General features: G+C 39.1%; 1 protein-coding gene across 2 annotated transcripts; it reads left to right on the top strand.

The window, feature by feature from the left end:
- The first annotated feature begins 955 nt into the window (after positions 1 to 955).
- Positions 956 to 3,228, top strand: LOC112169416 (chloroplast envelope quinone oxidoreductase homolog). Of its 2 annotated transcripts, none has more exons than XM_024306441.2 (4): positions 956 to 1,105; positions 1,565 to 1,706; positions 2,106 to 2,197; positions 2,305 to 3,227. In XM_024306441.2, the coding sequence occupies exons 1-4, from the start codon at positions 1,031 to 1,033 to the stop codon at positions 2,995 to 2,997; spliced, it is 1,002 nt and encodes a 333-aa protein (XP_024162209.1). In that variant the 5' UTR covers positions 956 to 1,030; the 3' UTR covers positions 2,998 to 3,227. The 2 variants fall into 2 exon arrangements, with proteins under 2 accessions (XP_024162209.1, XP_040365467.1); XM_040509533.1 differs by lacking the exon at positions 956 to 1,105 and adding an exon at positions 1,135 to 1,453 and having other exon boundaries at positions 2,305 to 3,228.
- Positions 3,229 to 18,617: the final 15,389 nt, after the last annotated feature.

An 18,617-nucleotide genomic window follows, 5' to 3' on the forward strand; every position in this document is an offset into this window, starting at 1 on the left:
TGTTATTCATCCACGGATTCAGAGCACCAGGCCAAGCCACCCATGGTGCAATACAACAAGTCTCAGAGGTCATCAAGTCATGGTTTGAGTACTTGTTGGAGCTTATAATGGAAGCAATAAGTGCTCTAATTTCTACCTTGTTTGATTATCTAATAGAAGGTCTCACAGCGTCTGCTTCAGGTGCCACTTCAGCAATTGGAGGTCTCATTGAGAAAACAAAGAATTCGCTCGACCGGCTCACAGACTTCCCAGAAATTTTTGAGGGAGTTCCTGAGATGGTTTTTGAAATGGTGATGGACTTGTGGAACAATTGCAAGGATGCTTTAGGATATGTTATAGAGCATGCTTGAGATATACTGTGTAACTATATACTTCATTGGTTGTAAAACATGTCACATTTATTTGGATGGACTGCAATTTTTTTTCTGTTCTTTTTCCCTCATCTCTCAATACTTGTAACTCCATTTTTCAATAGGAGAACCGGAAATGATGCCCTACTGCCATAAATGATGTTGTGTTTAGTTACAAAACTCCGTTACAAGGCTTATAGCAATCTCAAGGGTATGCTCCGCAGCTCCAGCATAGTCAAAGGTGTGTTACACTCCTCCAGGAGGGAAGAAAATATGGAACATGTCCATGGTTACCATTTCATGGGCAAGTCTTATAAGAAATTAGTAGTATACTAGTGTATATACATGTCCCCCAGTTCACTCTTTGCATCTTCACTTCACGAAGCCAAGCCTGGCCTACGGTCCTTTTCTTTTTATCACTAGATATGATTTACTACTCGCAAGAACAGAAAAGCAGTTGATTGCTTTCTTGTTTCCTACTTATGCTCTTAACTTGGTTTATAGTATTTCTTCCACTCTTATAATATTAAAAAGAATTCATGTACAGAACAATGAAAAGTGTCGTTGGTGTTTGTAATTTACTCACTCGTCCGGCCGCTATAAAACTCTAAAACCCATGTCAGAAACCTCGCAGCCTCCTCTCTCTTTCTCTCTCGAAAGTTTCTGTCTTTGGGTTTATCATGGCAGCCATGTCGAAGAAGCTTATGCATGCTGTTCAGTACGACGGCTATGGTGGAGGAACTTCTGGTTTAAAGGTTCTTTCTTTATCTCTGTTCCTGTTCTTGTATCAATGCTATTTTGTAAGTAGGCCCTCTGATTATTCTTCAATGCCAAGAAAAAGTGGGAAGTTCTTAGCTTTGAAATTAGGATGAGATTACATGAGACAAGCCATAAGCTAGGAAAGGTGATTTTATTTTCAAGATTTTACTTGAGACAATCTTGCTGCAATTTGCCTATCTGTGATTCTTGATTTAAAGGATTTGAAATTGTTTGCATCAAATTATGGGTAACGTGATTGAAATGCCTGAAGGGAAAAGAGAGTGAGAGTGAGCAAGCAAACCAAGAAGAATGTGCAACAAGGTTGAGTTGAAGTTGTGAAATGGGTTTGTGGTGCTGACTTGATTATGTTTTTACTTCTGCTAATATCTTTAAATTGATATAAATAATAGAGAAGATGTTGATGTTAACTTGATTGTATGTATCTGTTGTTGCAGCATGTTGAGGTTCCAATCCCAACTCCAATGAAAAATGAGGTTCTGCTGAAAGTGGAAGCAGCTAGTCTAAATCCAGTTGATTGGAAAATTCAGAAAGGCCAGCTGCGGCCTCTTTTCCCATTGAATTTCCCTCTAATACCTCGTAATGCTGCTTTCCCTGTGATTCTGTTATGCTTTGGCTTTTGTAAATTGAATTTATGCCTGGACAGTCGATATAATTTCTTCTTCTTCTTTTTTTTTTTAACTTTCGGAGTGAGTTTGTGTTACTAAGTTTGCAATTTGTTCGTCCTGTGCATAAAACTTGGTGGCAAACTGGCATCTACTCATAAAAGTTGTCTGTCCAATTGTTCTCTCATTTGCACTTGATTCATATATGTAACCAATTATTGAGAGTGTTGTCAGGTAGATGAATTAATTGCGTTCTGAATTCAGAAAGGATGTGGACATCTTTCTTAGCTTTTTGCTTCAAGTCGTCAATGCAATCGAGTCTTATACTGGCAGGTTGCTTACTAACTCTGGTTTATGATATTGTTGGGAACAGTAACGGACGTATCTGGAGAGATTGTAGAGGTTGGCGGAGGAGTCAAAAAGTTCAAAGTGGGAGACAAAGTTGTTATAATGCTCAACCCTTTTGTAAGTGGATACAATCTCTCCCTTACTTGAACAATGTGTTACATGTGTGTATGGTTAGGAGTTTTTGATTTAAAGGTCATTTGTTTGTTGCTGATACATATTGGTAGTACGGAGGTGGGTTGGCTGAGTTTGCAATCTCTAATAAGAGACTGATGGTTACTAGGCCACCTGAAGTTAGCGCAGCTGAAGGTGCGGGCTTACCTATTGCTGGTCTCACAGCTCACCAGGCTGTCACACAAGCTGCAGGGATCAAGCTCGATGGCACTGGCCAGAAGCAGAAGAACATATTGGTCACTGCGGCCTCTGGTGGAGTCGGTCACTACGCAGTCCAACTAGCAAAGCTTGGAAACAGTCATGTCACCGCCAGTTGTGGAGCTCGGAACATTGAATTGGTGAAGAGCTTAGGGGCGGATGAGGTTCTTGATTACAAGACCCCTGAAGGGGCTGCTCTAAAGAGTCCATCTGGTCGGAAATATGATGCCGTGATCCACTGTGCAACTGGCATTCCTTGGTCTACTTTTGAGCCTAACTTGAGTGAAAAGGGGAAGGTCATAGACATTACTCCTGGTCCTAGTGCCTTCTCTACTTGTGTTCTGAAGATGCTAACTTTCTCCAAAAAGAAGTTGGTGCCACTTATGTTGTATCCCAAGACTAAGAACCTGGATTATCTTGTGAAGCTGGTGAAGGAAGGAAAGCTCAAGACGGTGATCGACTCGAGGCATCCTCTGAGCAAGGCTGAAGATGCTTGGGCTAAGAGTATTGATGGCCATACAACTGGGAAGATCATTGTGGAGCCTTAATTAGCTGATAGAACAAGGGATACATAATGTGTGTGTGTGTGTGTGTGTATTGATTTGATATCATTTGAACATGACTGTATTGTAAATGGGAGGTTTGGGTTTATAAGGTCATGTCTTGTGGAAGTTATACTTGACAGGACTTCACAAGTTCATGCACTTATTTTGGTTTTGAGAAGAAGTTTACTACATGAGCTTGTCCTGCCTTTTGAAGCTGCATTTCTTCTTGCTAGCCATCTCCCTTTCAAATCAATTAGACGAACTCATTTTCTTCGAGTTCTTGTCGAAGTTTGTTGAACATTTGGTTTCATATACTCTTTCTGTCTTTCATCATGCACGTGAGGTGAATTTAACGAATTCTCTCAAAAGAAAAAATTAACAAAAAATGTAATTTCACAAAAAATAGAGTAATATGCGTTTTATCAAAACTAAATTAAAAATTGAGGAATTATTGCAAGCAATCCACCTTCTACTATAAATGGATGCTTTTTTTTTTGTGTCAAATGACTTCACCAAATTTTGAAGTGTCCATAATACCCTTGTATAACATAATTATCAAATTAAGCAAATAAATATAAACAGACAAAAGTGTAAAATTAGAAAAGTAAGCAAACAACCACAATTTTATGTCTAAAAAAAAGAACCACTATTCTTTGTAATCAACCCACTAAACCAACTCCCTAGGAAGATTGTTAAAATTTGTAACTTCCTACAAAGTCTTTGATTCATAAAAATGCTCCAACTGCAAAATTATATTTGACATGGGTAAAATTGGAAAATAATTTATCAACACATACATAGAGATGTTGAAAAGGGGGGTTCGCGGTGGCGGGGTGGGTGAGGCTCAGTTCTGGCAGGACGAAGTGGTGGGGCAGATGCGATGGGGATGTCGGATCTGCGGTGGTTCTTCTCAGGCTGGTTGCATGAGGCTGGTGGATGCGAGTTGATCAGCTTTGTTTCGGGGCTGGGAGTCTTTCCACATCTGATCGGGGCATGGTGGCTGGTAGTCTAGCGTCTTGGGACAATTGGGTTGGAGAAGCGGTGGCCGGCGGCGAGCTGTTGCAGGTTTTGATCCGCTTCGGTGGTTTCTTCGAAGTTGGTTGCAGACTATTGCAGGTGGTGGCTGGACGCATGGGAGGGTGGTATGATGCAGGCGGGCGCGGCCTCTCTCGGGCGGTGGCGTCTCAACTCTGGTGGTGGCGGCCCACTGCTTGGGCCCGAAAAGAATTGGGCTGGGCCTTCAACTGTGGCTATGGTGTCCTTGTCTCTTGGGATTATGCTTGGGTTTGGGCCCACTGTTTGGGTCTAGCCCAGGCTGTTTTATTTTTATTACTTACAATTTTTATTGTGTTTTGCTGTCTAGGTTGGATGCGTTTTATGCGGTCAATAAAATCCTACATATATTGTGTAAGCCTAATCGGGCTTTGTGTCTGGGTATGTACTCTACGTGCCTTGTCTGCTCTAGGTCGGCGGCGACTTATTTACTTTGTCAAAAGGGCGCTACCGCCTAGTGGCAGGGTGAGACTAAATGCCGTCGGATTTTCTTTTTGGCAGCAACATAGGAGGAAAGCTGTGATAAAGCAGGTAATTATGCTATGTTGTACACGGGGTACATATCAAGCTATCTTTCCGCTATGTTGAAGCAAATGGAGTAACTATTGCGCTTTTTGCTAGCTGGTGCTTGTTAGAATACAAGTCTCCTGTAGATATTTCTGATATTATTTCAGAAAATTTTCTAGATGCTTATGGTAATCAGGCGTTTAGGCTCAATGTCCCCCCCCCCCCCCCTTGTATTCGATAGTTTCATTAATCAAGGCTTGAGGGCAGCTACACCAACCCTTTATTAAAAAAAAAAAAAAAAGTGGCAGCAAGCAACCGACATTGGGATAACACTCCATAAGTTATCAGTTATATTTCACTCGCGAACTCATGAAGAAATAAAAGGGAATAACTCCAATAATTCAATCTCAATTTTGGTGAAATTGAAGCTTGCTAAATAGTCCCCATTAATTATCCTTTCTTGAAGAATAAAAAAAATCCATTTGTTTGGGAATAAAAAAAATTAAAAAAAACTGATTATGGAAGAAAAACCAAAAGCATGTTAAATATCCCAAATAATCTTAGATCCACAAGATGAAAATCAAATCATAAAAAATCCAAATGATCTCGAACAGATCAACAAATCGATATCACAACTAAAGCTTTTAAAGTTTAAACTAATCCATATAGCAGCCTTTGGAAACACAGAAACCAGGAATGGGAAGCTCTTCTTCAAAACAGACTCGACGATCTCTGAATCTATCTCGCCGGCCCGATTTGCCATACCAATCCCATACAAATCAGATGGCCTCAAGAATAAAAAATAAAATTCATAATAATTTTTTGTCATCATTCCTAAAGTTGATCCCACATGAACACCTCGGATTTCAGTGTTAAATCAGAGGCGGGTCCCGTCACAAACTATTGACACCCTACTAAATACTTTGTTCACTCTTCGTGGCTTCATTTATTAAAAGACCAATACACTCTAATGCAAAATTACAATTACATACAATATTTTATTAATAACTACGTTGTATCTTACTTACATCATATGAAACATTTACACACATATCAAGTTTTCATTATCAATCTCATCATTCATGTTTAAAGTTTAAACCCTAACACCTTAGTTTAGCATTCATCGTCAAATTTTATTTTTGTGTGATTCTTGAATCCTACCTTGCACATTACCAAACATTATATATGACACTATTTGGTGGAAGTCTACCAAACATTTTTGGATTATACGGTGGGTATTGCCAAAGACTTTAAATGATTTTATTGTTGTAGATTCGTTCCGTAAATTTTTACCGAACTCAAAAGAGATTATTCAATAAAGAACTACCGAACATCTCATTAAGTTTCAGCAGATTCTTACAGAACACATGAGATGACTTTTTTTTTTTTTTTTTTTTTTAGCTGTAAAGAAATTTTACACCTAAAGCTAATTTTGGAAGTAGTATATGTGAGCAAAAAAAAAAAAAACAACCACTATTCTTTTTAATCAACCCACTAAGCCAACTCCTTAGGGAGATGGTTAAATTTTTGAACTACTTATAAAGTCTTTGATTCATAAAAATGCTCCAATGTTGCAAAATTATATTTGACGGTGGAATTGTAAAATAATTTATCAACACATAGAAATGTTGAAAAGAAAAGAAAGTGGCAGCAAGCAACCGACATTGCAATAACACTAAGCAATTATCAGTAAACATGTAGATAACTATCACTCACAATCTCATGAAGAAATAAAAGGGAATAACTCAAACTCAATCTCAATTTTCTTTTCACCCAACCTTAATTCTGGAGTGTTCCTTCGTTTATAACTCCACACATCAACGAATGATATAATATTGGTTAGCTCATGAATCAATTTCAAATCAAATGGCATTCTACCATTTTTTTGGTTACTACAATATGCTTTTGCCACGTTAATGGCTTTTGTATCATAGCATTAGGTAGGGAGGGTTGCATGTTCTTCCTTTTTTCTTTTCGTTTGTTTTATTTTATATATTCTTAGGGAATTCTATAATATGGCTATAGTCAAGTGTTTTTTTTTTCTTTTCCAATTTTGGTTTTATCAGTTTGGTTTATGGAAAGAACGATTTCATTGTAAGAGGGTAAAAGCCAGTTCTTTTTCATTGCTAGAGTCCCCATTATACTTTCTTGAATAATAAAAAAAATCCATTTGTTTCGGATTAAAAAAATAGCTCATTATGGAAGAAAAACTAAAAGCATATTAAAAATCTCAAATAATCTCAGATCCACAAGATCAAAACCAAAGAATGATCCAAATGATCTCAGATCGACAAATCGAGATCATGACCAAAGTTTTAAACTAATCCATATAGCAGGCTGTGGAAACACAGAAACCAAGAAACGGGAAGCTCTTTTTCAAAACATCCCTAACGGTCACCAAAGCTAGCTCGCCGGCCTAATTTGCCATGTCGGTTTACCGTGAAAAGAAAATACAGTTTATGTTTTAGGGAATCGATATTTGAGTGTGTCCTCATTGATAATAGGGGCCTCTTTATATAGAGGATTACAAGGCATAGAATCTGAATTGTACAAGGAAATGTAATCATACAATCAATGAATATCTCTAAGATATTCTCTGAGATTATTTCTAATTAAAACCCTATTACCACTAGGTCAAGTAACCTAGAGTTTGGGTGAGACACAAATAATAATTTACTTGAGCACTCCCTCTTGTGTCGCACAAACGCGGTGCTTCTCTCGTTGCCTCTCTAAAAACATTGCCGAGTAACAAAAACTCAGTGGGACAAAAATAACCTTGGTCAAAGGGGAAAAAGAGCACAACACACCATTCACGCTTCGAGACGAACATGTAGACATCTCCAACTGATGTCTATGCCTCCCCCTGATGACTACTATCATGGGAGTTCAGATAATTTCCGCAAGCCAATTCTTGCCACATGTCTCTCGAACGTGGATTTAGGCAATGACTTAGTAAACAAGTCTGCCACATTGTCCTCAGATCGAACCTGGTTTACTTTGATCTTAAGGAGCTTCTATTGTTGCTGATTGTAGAAGAATTTAGGTGATATGTGCTTGGTGTTGTCGCCTTTGATGTAGCCTTGCTTCATTTGTTCAATGCAAGCAGCATTATCCTCATAAATATTCGTTGGCTTATCTGTGGTAGACTTCAGACCACAATTGCTTTGAACATGCGTAAATATGGATCGAAACCATATACATTCATGAACTGCTTCGTTAAGAGCAATAATCTCTGCATGATTTGAAGAGGTAGCGACTAAGGTCTGCTTTGTAGACCTCCAAGATATCGCGGTCTTTTCCATGGTGAATACACAACCAGTTTGGGAGCGACCTTTATGTGGGTCAGAGAGGTACCCAGCATCAGCAAAACCTTCCAAAACACTTATATCGTTTTGGGATGGGGAGAGGGAACGCAATCCACCATGTGTGGCGTCCCTGGCACTTGATGGGTCCAAATCCATCTGCTCTCTGTAGGGATAGAACAAGCCCATATCAATCATACCACTTAGGTATCAAAAGATATCTTTAACACCAGTCCAATGGCGTCGTGTTGGCGCAGAGCTATATCTAGCTAGCAAGTTCACAGTGAATGAGATGTCCGGTCTTGTGCATTGTGCTAAGTACAATAATGCGCCTATTGCACTTAGGTAGGGCACTTCTGCCTCTAGCGCTTCTTCTTCGTCATGTTTTGGATGGAATGGATCATTCTTTGGATCAAGACTACGGACAACCATTGGGGTGCTTGTAGGCTTAATTTTGTTAGTGTTAAAACGCCTAAGCATCTTTTGGGTATAAGCTGATTGATGAATCATGATAACATCTTCACGGTGCTCAAGTTCCAAACCAAGGCAAAACCGTATTTTTCCAAGATCTTTCATCTCAAACTCGGATTCCAAGTGTTCAGCTGTTTCCCTTAACTCTTTAAGGGTGCTAACTATGTTCATGTCATCGACATAAACCGCTACTATTGCAAATTCGGAACTTATTCTTTTTATGAACACACATGGGCATAGTTCATTGTTGACATATCTCTTCCTAATCAAGTAGTCACTTAGACGGTTATACCACATCCGTCCAGATTGTTTCAATCCATATAGTGAGCGTTTCAATCTAATTGCAAACGAGCTCCGTGGTTTAGAGCCACTTGGTTCGGGTAACTGAAGTCCATCTAGGACCTTCATGTATATTTTTGTATCTAGATCCCCATATAGATACGCAGTAACCACATCCATAAGCTGCATGTTCAATTTTTCAAAAACTACCAAACTGACAAGGTAGCGGAACGTAATGACGTCCATTACGGGAGAATAGGTCTCCTCGTAGTCGATTCCAGGGTGTTGTGAGAAGCCTTCCGCCACAAGGCCAGCTTTGTACCTTACAATCTTGTTTTTCTCATTACTCTTTCAAACAAATACCCATTTGTGACTAATTGGTTTGGTGTTAGGCGGTATTGGTACAACTTTTCCAAATACCTTTCTTTTCGCTAGAGAATCAAGTTCTGCCTGGATCGCATCTTTCCATTTGGGCCAGTCAGCTCTACGTTGGCATTCATTAACGGAGCGTGGTTCGATGTCAACTGTCTCAATAATCTCACGCGCCATTGAATACGCGAATACATCATCAATGATGATGGAGTTTCTTTCCCACGTCCCATGTACATTAGTGTAATTTACAGAGATCTCTACGTTCTCAAGGATAGGTTCTGACATTGAGGCGTCCCCTAATGACCATTACCATAATCCGGAACATTCTGATGGGACGGATTTTGAGTATAGATGATCAAAGGATTTGTTTGTGCTTCATTCGCTCTCTTTCTAGGGCGAGTATCCTTCGAACCAATTGGTCTACCGCGCTTCCTTGCGGGACCAGCGGCCAGAGACGCCACACCATTACCATTCTGGGCAATGGCGCAATCTCCTGGTGTCACAGGAGTGGCGTTATGTCCAGTATTCAGGACATCGATCCTTGCAGGCACGTTTGCAACAGGTATGTGTGATCTCGTCACTTTGGCAACATCAGAAAACGCATCAAGCAGAGTATCTTCTACGTTCCGAAGCTCGATTATTCTTCGCACTTCAAGTTCGTACTATCTGGTACGGGGATCGAGATGAAGCATAGTAGGGACAGACCACGACAATTCTTGTCATTCCTGTTGAACATCTGTGTTCTTATCTCCCCCTAACGATGGGAAGACTGTCTTATCAAAGTGACAATCCGCAAATCTAGCGGTAAAGAGATCGCCTGTCAAGGTTTCAAGATAGCGGACGATAGTTGGAGATTCATAGCCAACATAGATGCCCATTCATCGTTGTGGACCCATCTTAGTATGCTGTGGCGGCGTAATAGGCACATAAATGGCACACCCAAAAATGCGTAAGTGCGAGATATCAGGCTTGTACCCAGTCACTAGCTGTAACGCAGAGTAAGATTGGGTTGCAGTGGGTCGTAGGTGAATTAGCGTCGCTGCATGCAATATTGCATATCCCTAAGCAGAAATAGGGAGATTGGTGCGCATAACCAATGTCTGTGCTATCATCTGTAATCAATTGATAGCGGCTTCTGCGAGACCATTTTGGGTGTGAACATGGGGAACTGGATGCTCTACATCAATCCCCAGTGACATGTAATAGTCATCGAACGTTTTCGATCTAAACTCCCTAGAATTATCAAGTCGAATTGACTTAATTGGATGGTCAGGGTAGTGAGCCCGTAGACGGATAATCTGGGAGAGGAGTTTAGCATAAGCAGCATTTCGAGTGGACAACAGCGCGACATGTGACCAATGTGTCGACGCATCAACCAATACCATAAAGTATTTAAAAGGTCTGCATGGTGGTTGAATTGGTCCACAAATATCCCCTTGGATTCTCTGTAAGAACGGAATGAATATTTTGGGATCCTTTGCGTAGGACAGTGTCGGTCCTAATTTCCAAAGGAACAGGCTTTGGAAAATGAGCGAGGGGCCTTAGAAGCAATCAATGAGGATTTTGGTTGGGCCTGAGCGTCTGTAGCGCTATTAGAAGCAAAATGTGTGACTCACTACAAAAAAAACGTTTAATTGCGACACTTATTTGTGACATCGATATGCGGCCGTCGCAAATTCTAGTAAATTTTGAGCGGTTTTGCCCGATGTAATTTAGCGCCAATAGGGTTTAATCGTCGCATAACACGTCGTATATATCTAAAAAATAGAAAGGCTTGCGACACGGAAAGAGAACACGTAGTATATAATACAATTTAAACTTAATTCTATCTGCTCCTCGTCTATAGCTCGATCGTGTCTCCTAACTGTGCAAGACTGCAGTCTAGTCTACTGTCTCACAATTCCTATCCGGCAATGTAGTAATCTCTACTTTCTCAAAATCACAATTGTGGGTTAGGTAACGTTTGTAAGTATTGTTTATGGTTGAAATGGTTTTGATTTAAGGCTTTGCCTTGGCTCTCTAATCTGGATTTTTTCCCCTTTTGTCAGGTACCGAATCCTTGTTCCAAATCAAGATCAATATCCTTCCCTCTCGATCCAGGTATGGATATTGAAGCATTTGTTTTTTTTTCTATCAAAATTTAACGATCTATTGTTGTAGTGCATACTGTTGGTCTTCAGTTTCAATTTCTTGGAATTTGGGTGAGATTTGCGGGTTAATTCGGTGACTTAAAGATTTGCTCATTCCTACTTCAAGATTCGCTCTTTCTTGGGGTTTCTTTGTGTAGTTTGATAGTTAATTGCATTGCCAATCTTTGATAAATTTATGTCACTTGTTTGGACCTCTGGTTTGGTATACACGTCTCCGTCGTTTTTTTGCTTTGTATTGTTTTGATTTGATTATTCAAATTTCTTGGGTGTCAACAATGGTGCCAATCTTTTAGTGAAAAAACAAGGTCATCCAGTTGGGTTTGTGAAGAACAAAACCATTTTGATTACTACCCAGTTTAGCTTCCTCCTCTGTATTTGCCTAAATTAAAGCTTCTTTATATAGTGTTAGTGTAAATCTTAATTGCTTTTGCAGATGAGGATAGTTATAAGTACACATCTTGCAAAGACATTCTCTTTTCTTTCTTAATGCAATTCTTTCTGTTTAGAACAAGAAGTGGTAAAATAAGAATTGTAGGTATAGAAAGAAAATAAAATTATTGCACTTCTGGGTCTAGAAACACAATGAATGTTCTTTACTTCTGGTTTGATGGAAAAGAAGGAAAAACAAATATAAGGTCCCTAATTGAATTGCATCTCTCAGTTACGTGTCCTTGCATAGTAGGAAATATAAACTTTTTTTTTTTATCTCACTTGTTAATTTTGAATTTCTGGGTTGATGATTGAATCTGCGTTTTTTTGATATTACCAAATTGCTAATATTTATCTTTTTTTTTTGTCTTTTAGGTCAAGGAGAAAAGTTACAAGTTGGATGCACTATTATCATTGATAATAATGCCTGGGATTGGTCTTGGATAGACATTCAATATTGAAGAGGTGCCTATTGTCCTTTTGTAATGATATGGAAACATTGTTTTTCGTCTTCCATCATACTTCTCTTTATTCCTCAATATTTTGGTTAAAATTCTGGATTCTGTTTATACATAAATATATGTGCATTTACCTTTATGATTCTCTATATAATTCAACTTAGAGGAGCTATGATAGATATTGACAACGAATGTGTCAAATTGCTGTGTTATTGTGGTTGTAATAAAGCATATACCAGGTAAAGGAGTTATCATTTTCCTATAATAAAAACAATGGATGGCAAGATAAAATAATGCTTTTGTTGTGGTGATTGCCTTTCTGCCATTTCCAAACATGGTGCTACCATTTGTTTTTGGCTATAGATTTGCAGGTCAAAATATATACATATAACATGGACTTTGTTTCTATGGTCTTTTTTTGTTTTATTCTATTTTATATCATTTCTTTCAAATTGCTCTTTTTTTTTTGTTTTGCTTCTTTATTTTAACTAAGCAAAGCCTGAGTACTATACTACAATAAAGCATGATAAGACTTCCAAATAAGTCGGTAGTTTGGTTGGTCCATACGCTGGTTGTTCCTACATATTCCTGCAGTTTATTTTGATGCAGCACATTGTATTTGTTTGTTATTTTACACTGCATATACTAATGCAATTATCTATCTACGATACGTAGTGTACTTGGAACATTTGCAAGACCACCAAGAAAGTTGTAGCATTCTCTTGGGAGAAACCCGTAAGTATCTTTTCTATTTCATGTTCTTTGATATTATGGAACACTTGCCTATCCACTGAGCTGAAGAAGCGTTGATTGCGGGGCCTGTACAATTTAGGTGGATGTATCCCATCGAGAGGTATGTAAATATACCTTTTCAATCTGTGTAAGCTTATATAATATTAATTATAGCTTGCTGGTATATGATACAAATTACTTTTTTAGGTTTTTATTTACATTAAAAGAATATGTCCGTAATCGTGCACATCCCGAGGCCTCAATTGCTAAAGGATACTTGATGGAAGAATGCATGACATTTTGCTCGAGATACTTAGATGAAGTGGAAACAAAGTCTAATAGGCCTGATCAAAATTATGATGGTGGTACTGATTTTGGTCGTCGTTTGGGTAAAGGAGTTAAAATACACCTTGATGATGTTTCTAGGGCACAAGCACATAAGTATGTGTTAATGAATATGCAGTGACACCATTTCGAAAGTAAGTCTTGATTTTACAAAGTAAGTCTTGATTTTACAAATAAATCTTTAGTATATTTGAATCAATTCTGATGAATATAAACATCATTGCTTAAAGGTTGTTGGTAGTAGATGGAGGGATTGGAAGTGTTGAGTCAAGACACAATGGTATGATAAATATGAAATTGATGAGCAGCGATTAGCATTCACTCCTAATCAGGTTGTTGCAGACCAATGGAAAATATTAGTAAAGTATTGGGGTCTTCCGCATGTACAAGTAAAGTGATCAACTGAAATGATTTAGTATTATTGAAGATTAGGAAATACAAGAGTTAAGTTTATGGTGTATCATTGCTTTTGTAGGAAATGTGTGAGACGAATAAATCTAGCCGTGCACAAGGAGGAGGTGTCCCTCATAGGACTGGTCGAAAATCGTTTGCTAGACTACGAAAAGAGGTGTGTATAGCATTTCAGTAATGGCACATATGATCAACATACGCTATCATTCGCAATATTTGAATTTGTTTAATTTCTCTTCCATATAGTAATGTGCAAGTAAGAAACGTTATTGCTTCTTTTTACTTATTTGTCTCACTTGTGAATCAAGATGTTAGCTTTCTCTGTTACACATTTGATGAATAAATTTCTTTTGTTGCTAAGATGATGGAGAATGGAGAGAAAACAGATCGTGTGAGCATGTTTGTCAAAACAAGAGCTATGAAAACAAGGAATGATGATGGTCAGCCAATTGAAGTACATGATGAGGAGGCTTCTGCCGTCATTGTGAGTAAAATATATTTAATTTTCATAATTATATCATGCATAGTATTAGAGGTCTATGAACTGTGTTTTGGCTTGGTTGTTTTGTTGGTCAGTTTGTTGTGTTGTTTTTAATTAAGCTTTGATCTCAGTGATTATAGTATTTAATCAAATTATATAATATATTTTATAGCGTCAATTCAATGAATATTTGAGGGACATGCCAGAAGATGAACAAAATGATACTTTTCGTGAAGAGGTATTTACTACAGTGATGGGAGAAGATACACATGGGCGTGTTCGCATGTATGGAACAGGTGTAACTCCATCTCAAGTGTTTGGTAACTCAAAAACTTCTGGGACTACTGAAAAGAAGACAATTGAGGAAATGGAAAAGAAATACCAAACAAAGTTAGATGATCTCAAAGAAAGCCATGAATCTCAATTGGGAGATATGAAATTAAAGTACGAAGATGTGTCGAATCGTCTCAATCTTTTGATGGCACATGTTGGTATCCAAGTAAACCAAAGTGGAAGTACAAGTGAACAGGTATAACATCTTTGTTGTGTTTTTATTATTACAAGTATTTGTTTATCTTCTTGGGGATACCTAGTGTATAGCTTTTGTTATTTTTTTCTTTTACTTAAGTTTAAAGTATTTCATCTCATAAATACATGATTCCTCATGTCCACAGCAATTAAGGCGTACTATAGATGGCCATCATCAATTAGATTTGGAAGGGCAGCAATAATTAGCCTCGTCTACAAACACAAATTCATGATGAACCGTAAGGTTTTTTTTTTTCCGAATACATCGCTACAACAAAAATAATATGATTATTTCATTGAGTTTATTGATGAGTTCTCTTCTTTTTATTTTCAGGTTGGAGAAATATCTAGGTTATTATGGTGAAAGTACAAGATGCTACTCTAAATTTTAGAATTAGCATGCTACTCTAAACTCGATCATTTTATTTGGTATTTCAACTACATACGTACTAGCTATTGTATTCGCACAGTATTTGACTTTGTATGACTAGATATTTGTTATACAATTATTATATATATTTACTCTTTCACACTAATTGAGCTGCAGTGAAATTGAAGTTTATTTTGGTTATAAACAATCAATTAAAATTCATAAACAAATCTATTATAAATCATTTATAAAATATTTGACACAAATTTCTTGCGACGGTAAAATTATAGTCAAGAGCGTCGCAAAAAATATCATCCAACCTAAATGCGACATAATGTACTCGTCACAAAATATTTAGACTTTTAACGACGGTACGTAAGCGTCGCAAAATATCTTTTGCGACTAGTACTCGCGTGGCAAAAAAGTGTCGCAAAAGATTAATAAATTCGACACACTTTTTAACGACGCAAAGCCAAGCGTCGCAAATAGTCTTTGGCGACGGTATCTACGTGTCGCAAAAAGAACCTAAGTAATTGCGACGCCTTTTTTAACGATGTTTTCTTTCCCGTCGCATGTCCGTCTCAAATATCTTTTTACGATGCTTTTTTTACTTTTTACGACATTTTTCTAACGTCGCAAATAAACCTTGTTTTTGTAGTGACTACATCACCCATCATGGCGTTGGAACCATGGAAAGTGGCATCCATGGCATCTTGACCATGGGGAGAATTATCCATGGCATCATGGCCATGGGTAGCGTCATTTATGGCGTTGTCACAAGGGACTTGGGCGGCCCTATGGCGTCCCAAGACAGCTGCAGAGCCAGATGCTGCGGTGGCTGCTGTCTTACTAAGTCCGGGAATCAATTTTTGATTCTTGCTTCTTCCCACTCTGAAGAATGGATGTCCGTGTGAAGTCTTTAGTATATGGAGCATCATATCACTACTAGGATGTCCTAGTCGGTCATGCCAAAGGCAGTATGTGTCAGAATCCAAGAAATCTTCTCTTATGACATTATTGGATTCAATTGGTCGAATTGTAGTGACATAAAGTCCACTAGATTGACATATAAGCTTCTCTAAGATGCGCTTTCGTCCACAGTCATTAGAGGTAATGCAAAGGAACTCTTTTCCGTTCTCAGTATGCGTTTCCGCATGGAATCCATTGGCTCTAACATCTTTAAAGCTCAATAAGGTTCGATTTGCCTTAGGAGCGTAGAGAGCTTCTGTGACTTTAATCAAGGTGCCATTTGGTAATAGGAATTGGGTCATCCCATGTCCTTGAACTAAACCTGATGGACCAGCCATCATAATCACATAGGAATGTGTAGGCAACATCTCTAAGAATAATTGCCTATGGCGTAGAATGGTGTGCGTAGTCGCACTATCTACAAGACATTGTAGTTCTCAAAAATCCATTCCTCAAAGAAAATCTCGTAATTAAAAAGGATTCATAAAGAAAAGAACTTAACTTTTATTTTTATCAATAAGCCAAACGGAATTACATCATTGTTTCTTTGACCAAAGAAAATCTAATCCAATAAACTAGCTAATGCAAAACAATGACAGTCGTCTAACTTCTTTCGGTAATTCCAATGCAAATGTGACCAGGTGAGTAGAGAGATGTCGGTGGAGCGAGGCTCACTTAAGTACCACTTATCTCAAAACCTTCCTAGACATCACATTTACTTTGAAGAAAGATTAAACCATTGGCATCTACTAAAAATAATATGGCAATTGCCTACATCTCTTGGAAAATAAAAAGGACTTAACCAAAATCGCCAGTTTCTTGGCCCTTGAAGTCATCCACTCTAAGAGCAACGTCATCCTCTTGATCTTCCTGCTCCATGTAGTGCGCCTCCCTTGCTTCACGATACGCCTTATATGCGTCTGCAACATTCTGGGATACTGTACATGCTTTGGCCCAATGTCCAGTTGATCCTCATCGAAGACAAACATCATTATGGTCAGGCTCCCTTGATCGAGGTGCCTTTGGGGCGCGATTTGGACGACCATTGCTCTTGGTGGAGTCACCACCATGGCCAGAGGCTCCGCCTCTCTCTCTCTTCACACGTTGACCTCCACGATTCTGTGCATGCCTCTCTTAGAGGTTTCCTTCCTCTTTAGGGTGAGAATATGGACCAGAACGTCCAGAATTATCCCTACTCTTAGGGTTTCTCTCCTTGCGTCCTCCCTTAGGGGCGCGACTATAGTTAGACTCTAGAATAGACTTGGTTCCCACGGGTCTAGCATTATAGTTCTTCACAAGGATATTGTCGTGCTTCTCAGCTATGTTCATGGTGCCAGTGAGCTCATGAAACCTTGTGATACGTCCTGCATTCACATCAATCCGATAATTCTTTGAAATCATCAGTGTAGAGATGAGGAAGGTAGACAGAGTCTTCTCGATCAACATCGTATCAGTAATGGTTTGTCCACAGAACTCCATCAAAGACTTGATACGAAGGGCTTCCGAATTATAGTCAAGTACAGACTTGAAATCACAAAAGCGGAGGCTATGCCATCTCACTTCTAAATTAGGAAGCAGGGAGTCACGAACGTTGCCAAATCGCTGCTCAAGTTCCACCCATAGTTTTCTGGGGTCTTCCTCATTGAGGTATTCACTTTGGAGCATGTCATTCATGTGCCTTGTCATGAGAATGATGGCTTTGGCTTCATTTGCCTCTCTCGTAGCTCTATTTGCTTCAAAAGCAGGAGCTTGTTGAGGAGTAAGCACGTCCTGACTTGGCTATTGGATGGTTTCCAGAAGTCTATCAGCCTTAAGATGTTGGCACACATCTCGGACCCACCTATGGTATCCTGCGCCAGTTGTCTCTAGTGGAACAAAGTTTAACTTATTCAGGTTACTCATCCTGAAAAACAACACAAGATTAGGGTTAGTTTCGAAGCGAAAAAGGCTACCATGAAAAACTATAAAATTTCTAAGCGTAGTCGCTTCCAAGAAAATCTGCTTCCAATAAAATCTGATTCCAAGAGGGGTTGTGGATTAGATCAAAACAACGATGTATGTGGTCGATCGTTTTCTTCTCAACAAACTCTAAGTTTGGAGGACTCTACAAGCTCCAAGCTTGGAGTGAGCATGAACCTCCACAGTTTGGCTTTTGGTCTCCCCTATGAAGAAGAAAGGGGGGTAGAAGAAGGGAGGTTGCAAGTCCCCGATAAAAAGAAGAGAAATTGAATTTAAAAAACTCTAAAAAAAAAGGAACTTTTAGAAAAAAAAAATACCTCTAAATAGGTCATTGGAAAATTTAGCCAGAAAAATCGCCTGCGGCGTCTGGAAAAGTGTCCGGCGGTGACCTATCGCCGAAGCTGCTGACGTGGTGGATCTGTTGCTGACGCAGACGCTGACGTGGATCAGGTTGGGCTGACGTCAGTGGGCTTTAGGCCTGCAGTGATTCTGGGCCTGTTTCTTCTGGGCTGGGCTGCGCAGATTTGATTGAAGCAGGGGCTGGAAAATCAGGTGGCGGCTCAGCGGTGCAGTGGCTTCTGGTGGCCGGTCTGGGTATCTTTTGGCCGGTTCCAGGAATAATTTTTCCAGTTCAGGGTGTCTGGGATCGAGGCGCTTCAGGTGGTGGAGTACGGCTGTTAGAGGAGGAGGAAATAGTCTTGAACCGGGCAGAGGAGTTTGTGTAGCTTCCGGAGGCCGGTTCGGTGATTTCCGGCCGGTTATGGGGGTGGGGCTGCCGGTTCTGGACTACAGGAGCTGAGATCTTCA

Source organism: Rosa chinensis, chromosome 6, assembly GCF_002994745.2.
Source record: "Rosa chinensis cultivar Old Blush chromosome 6, RchiOBHm-V2, whole genome shotgun sequence".
NCBI lineage: Eukaryota > Viridiplantae > Streptophyta > Magnoliopsida > Rosales > Rosaceae > Rosa > Rosa chinensis.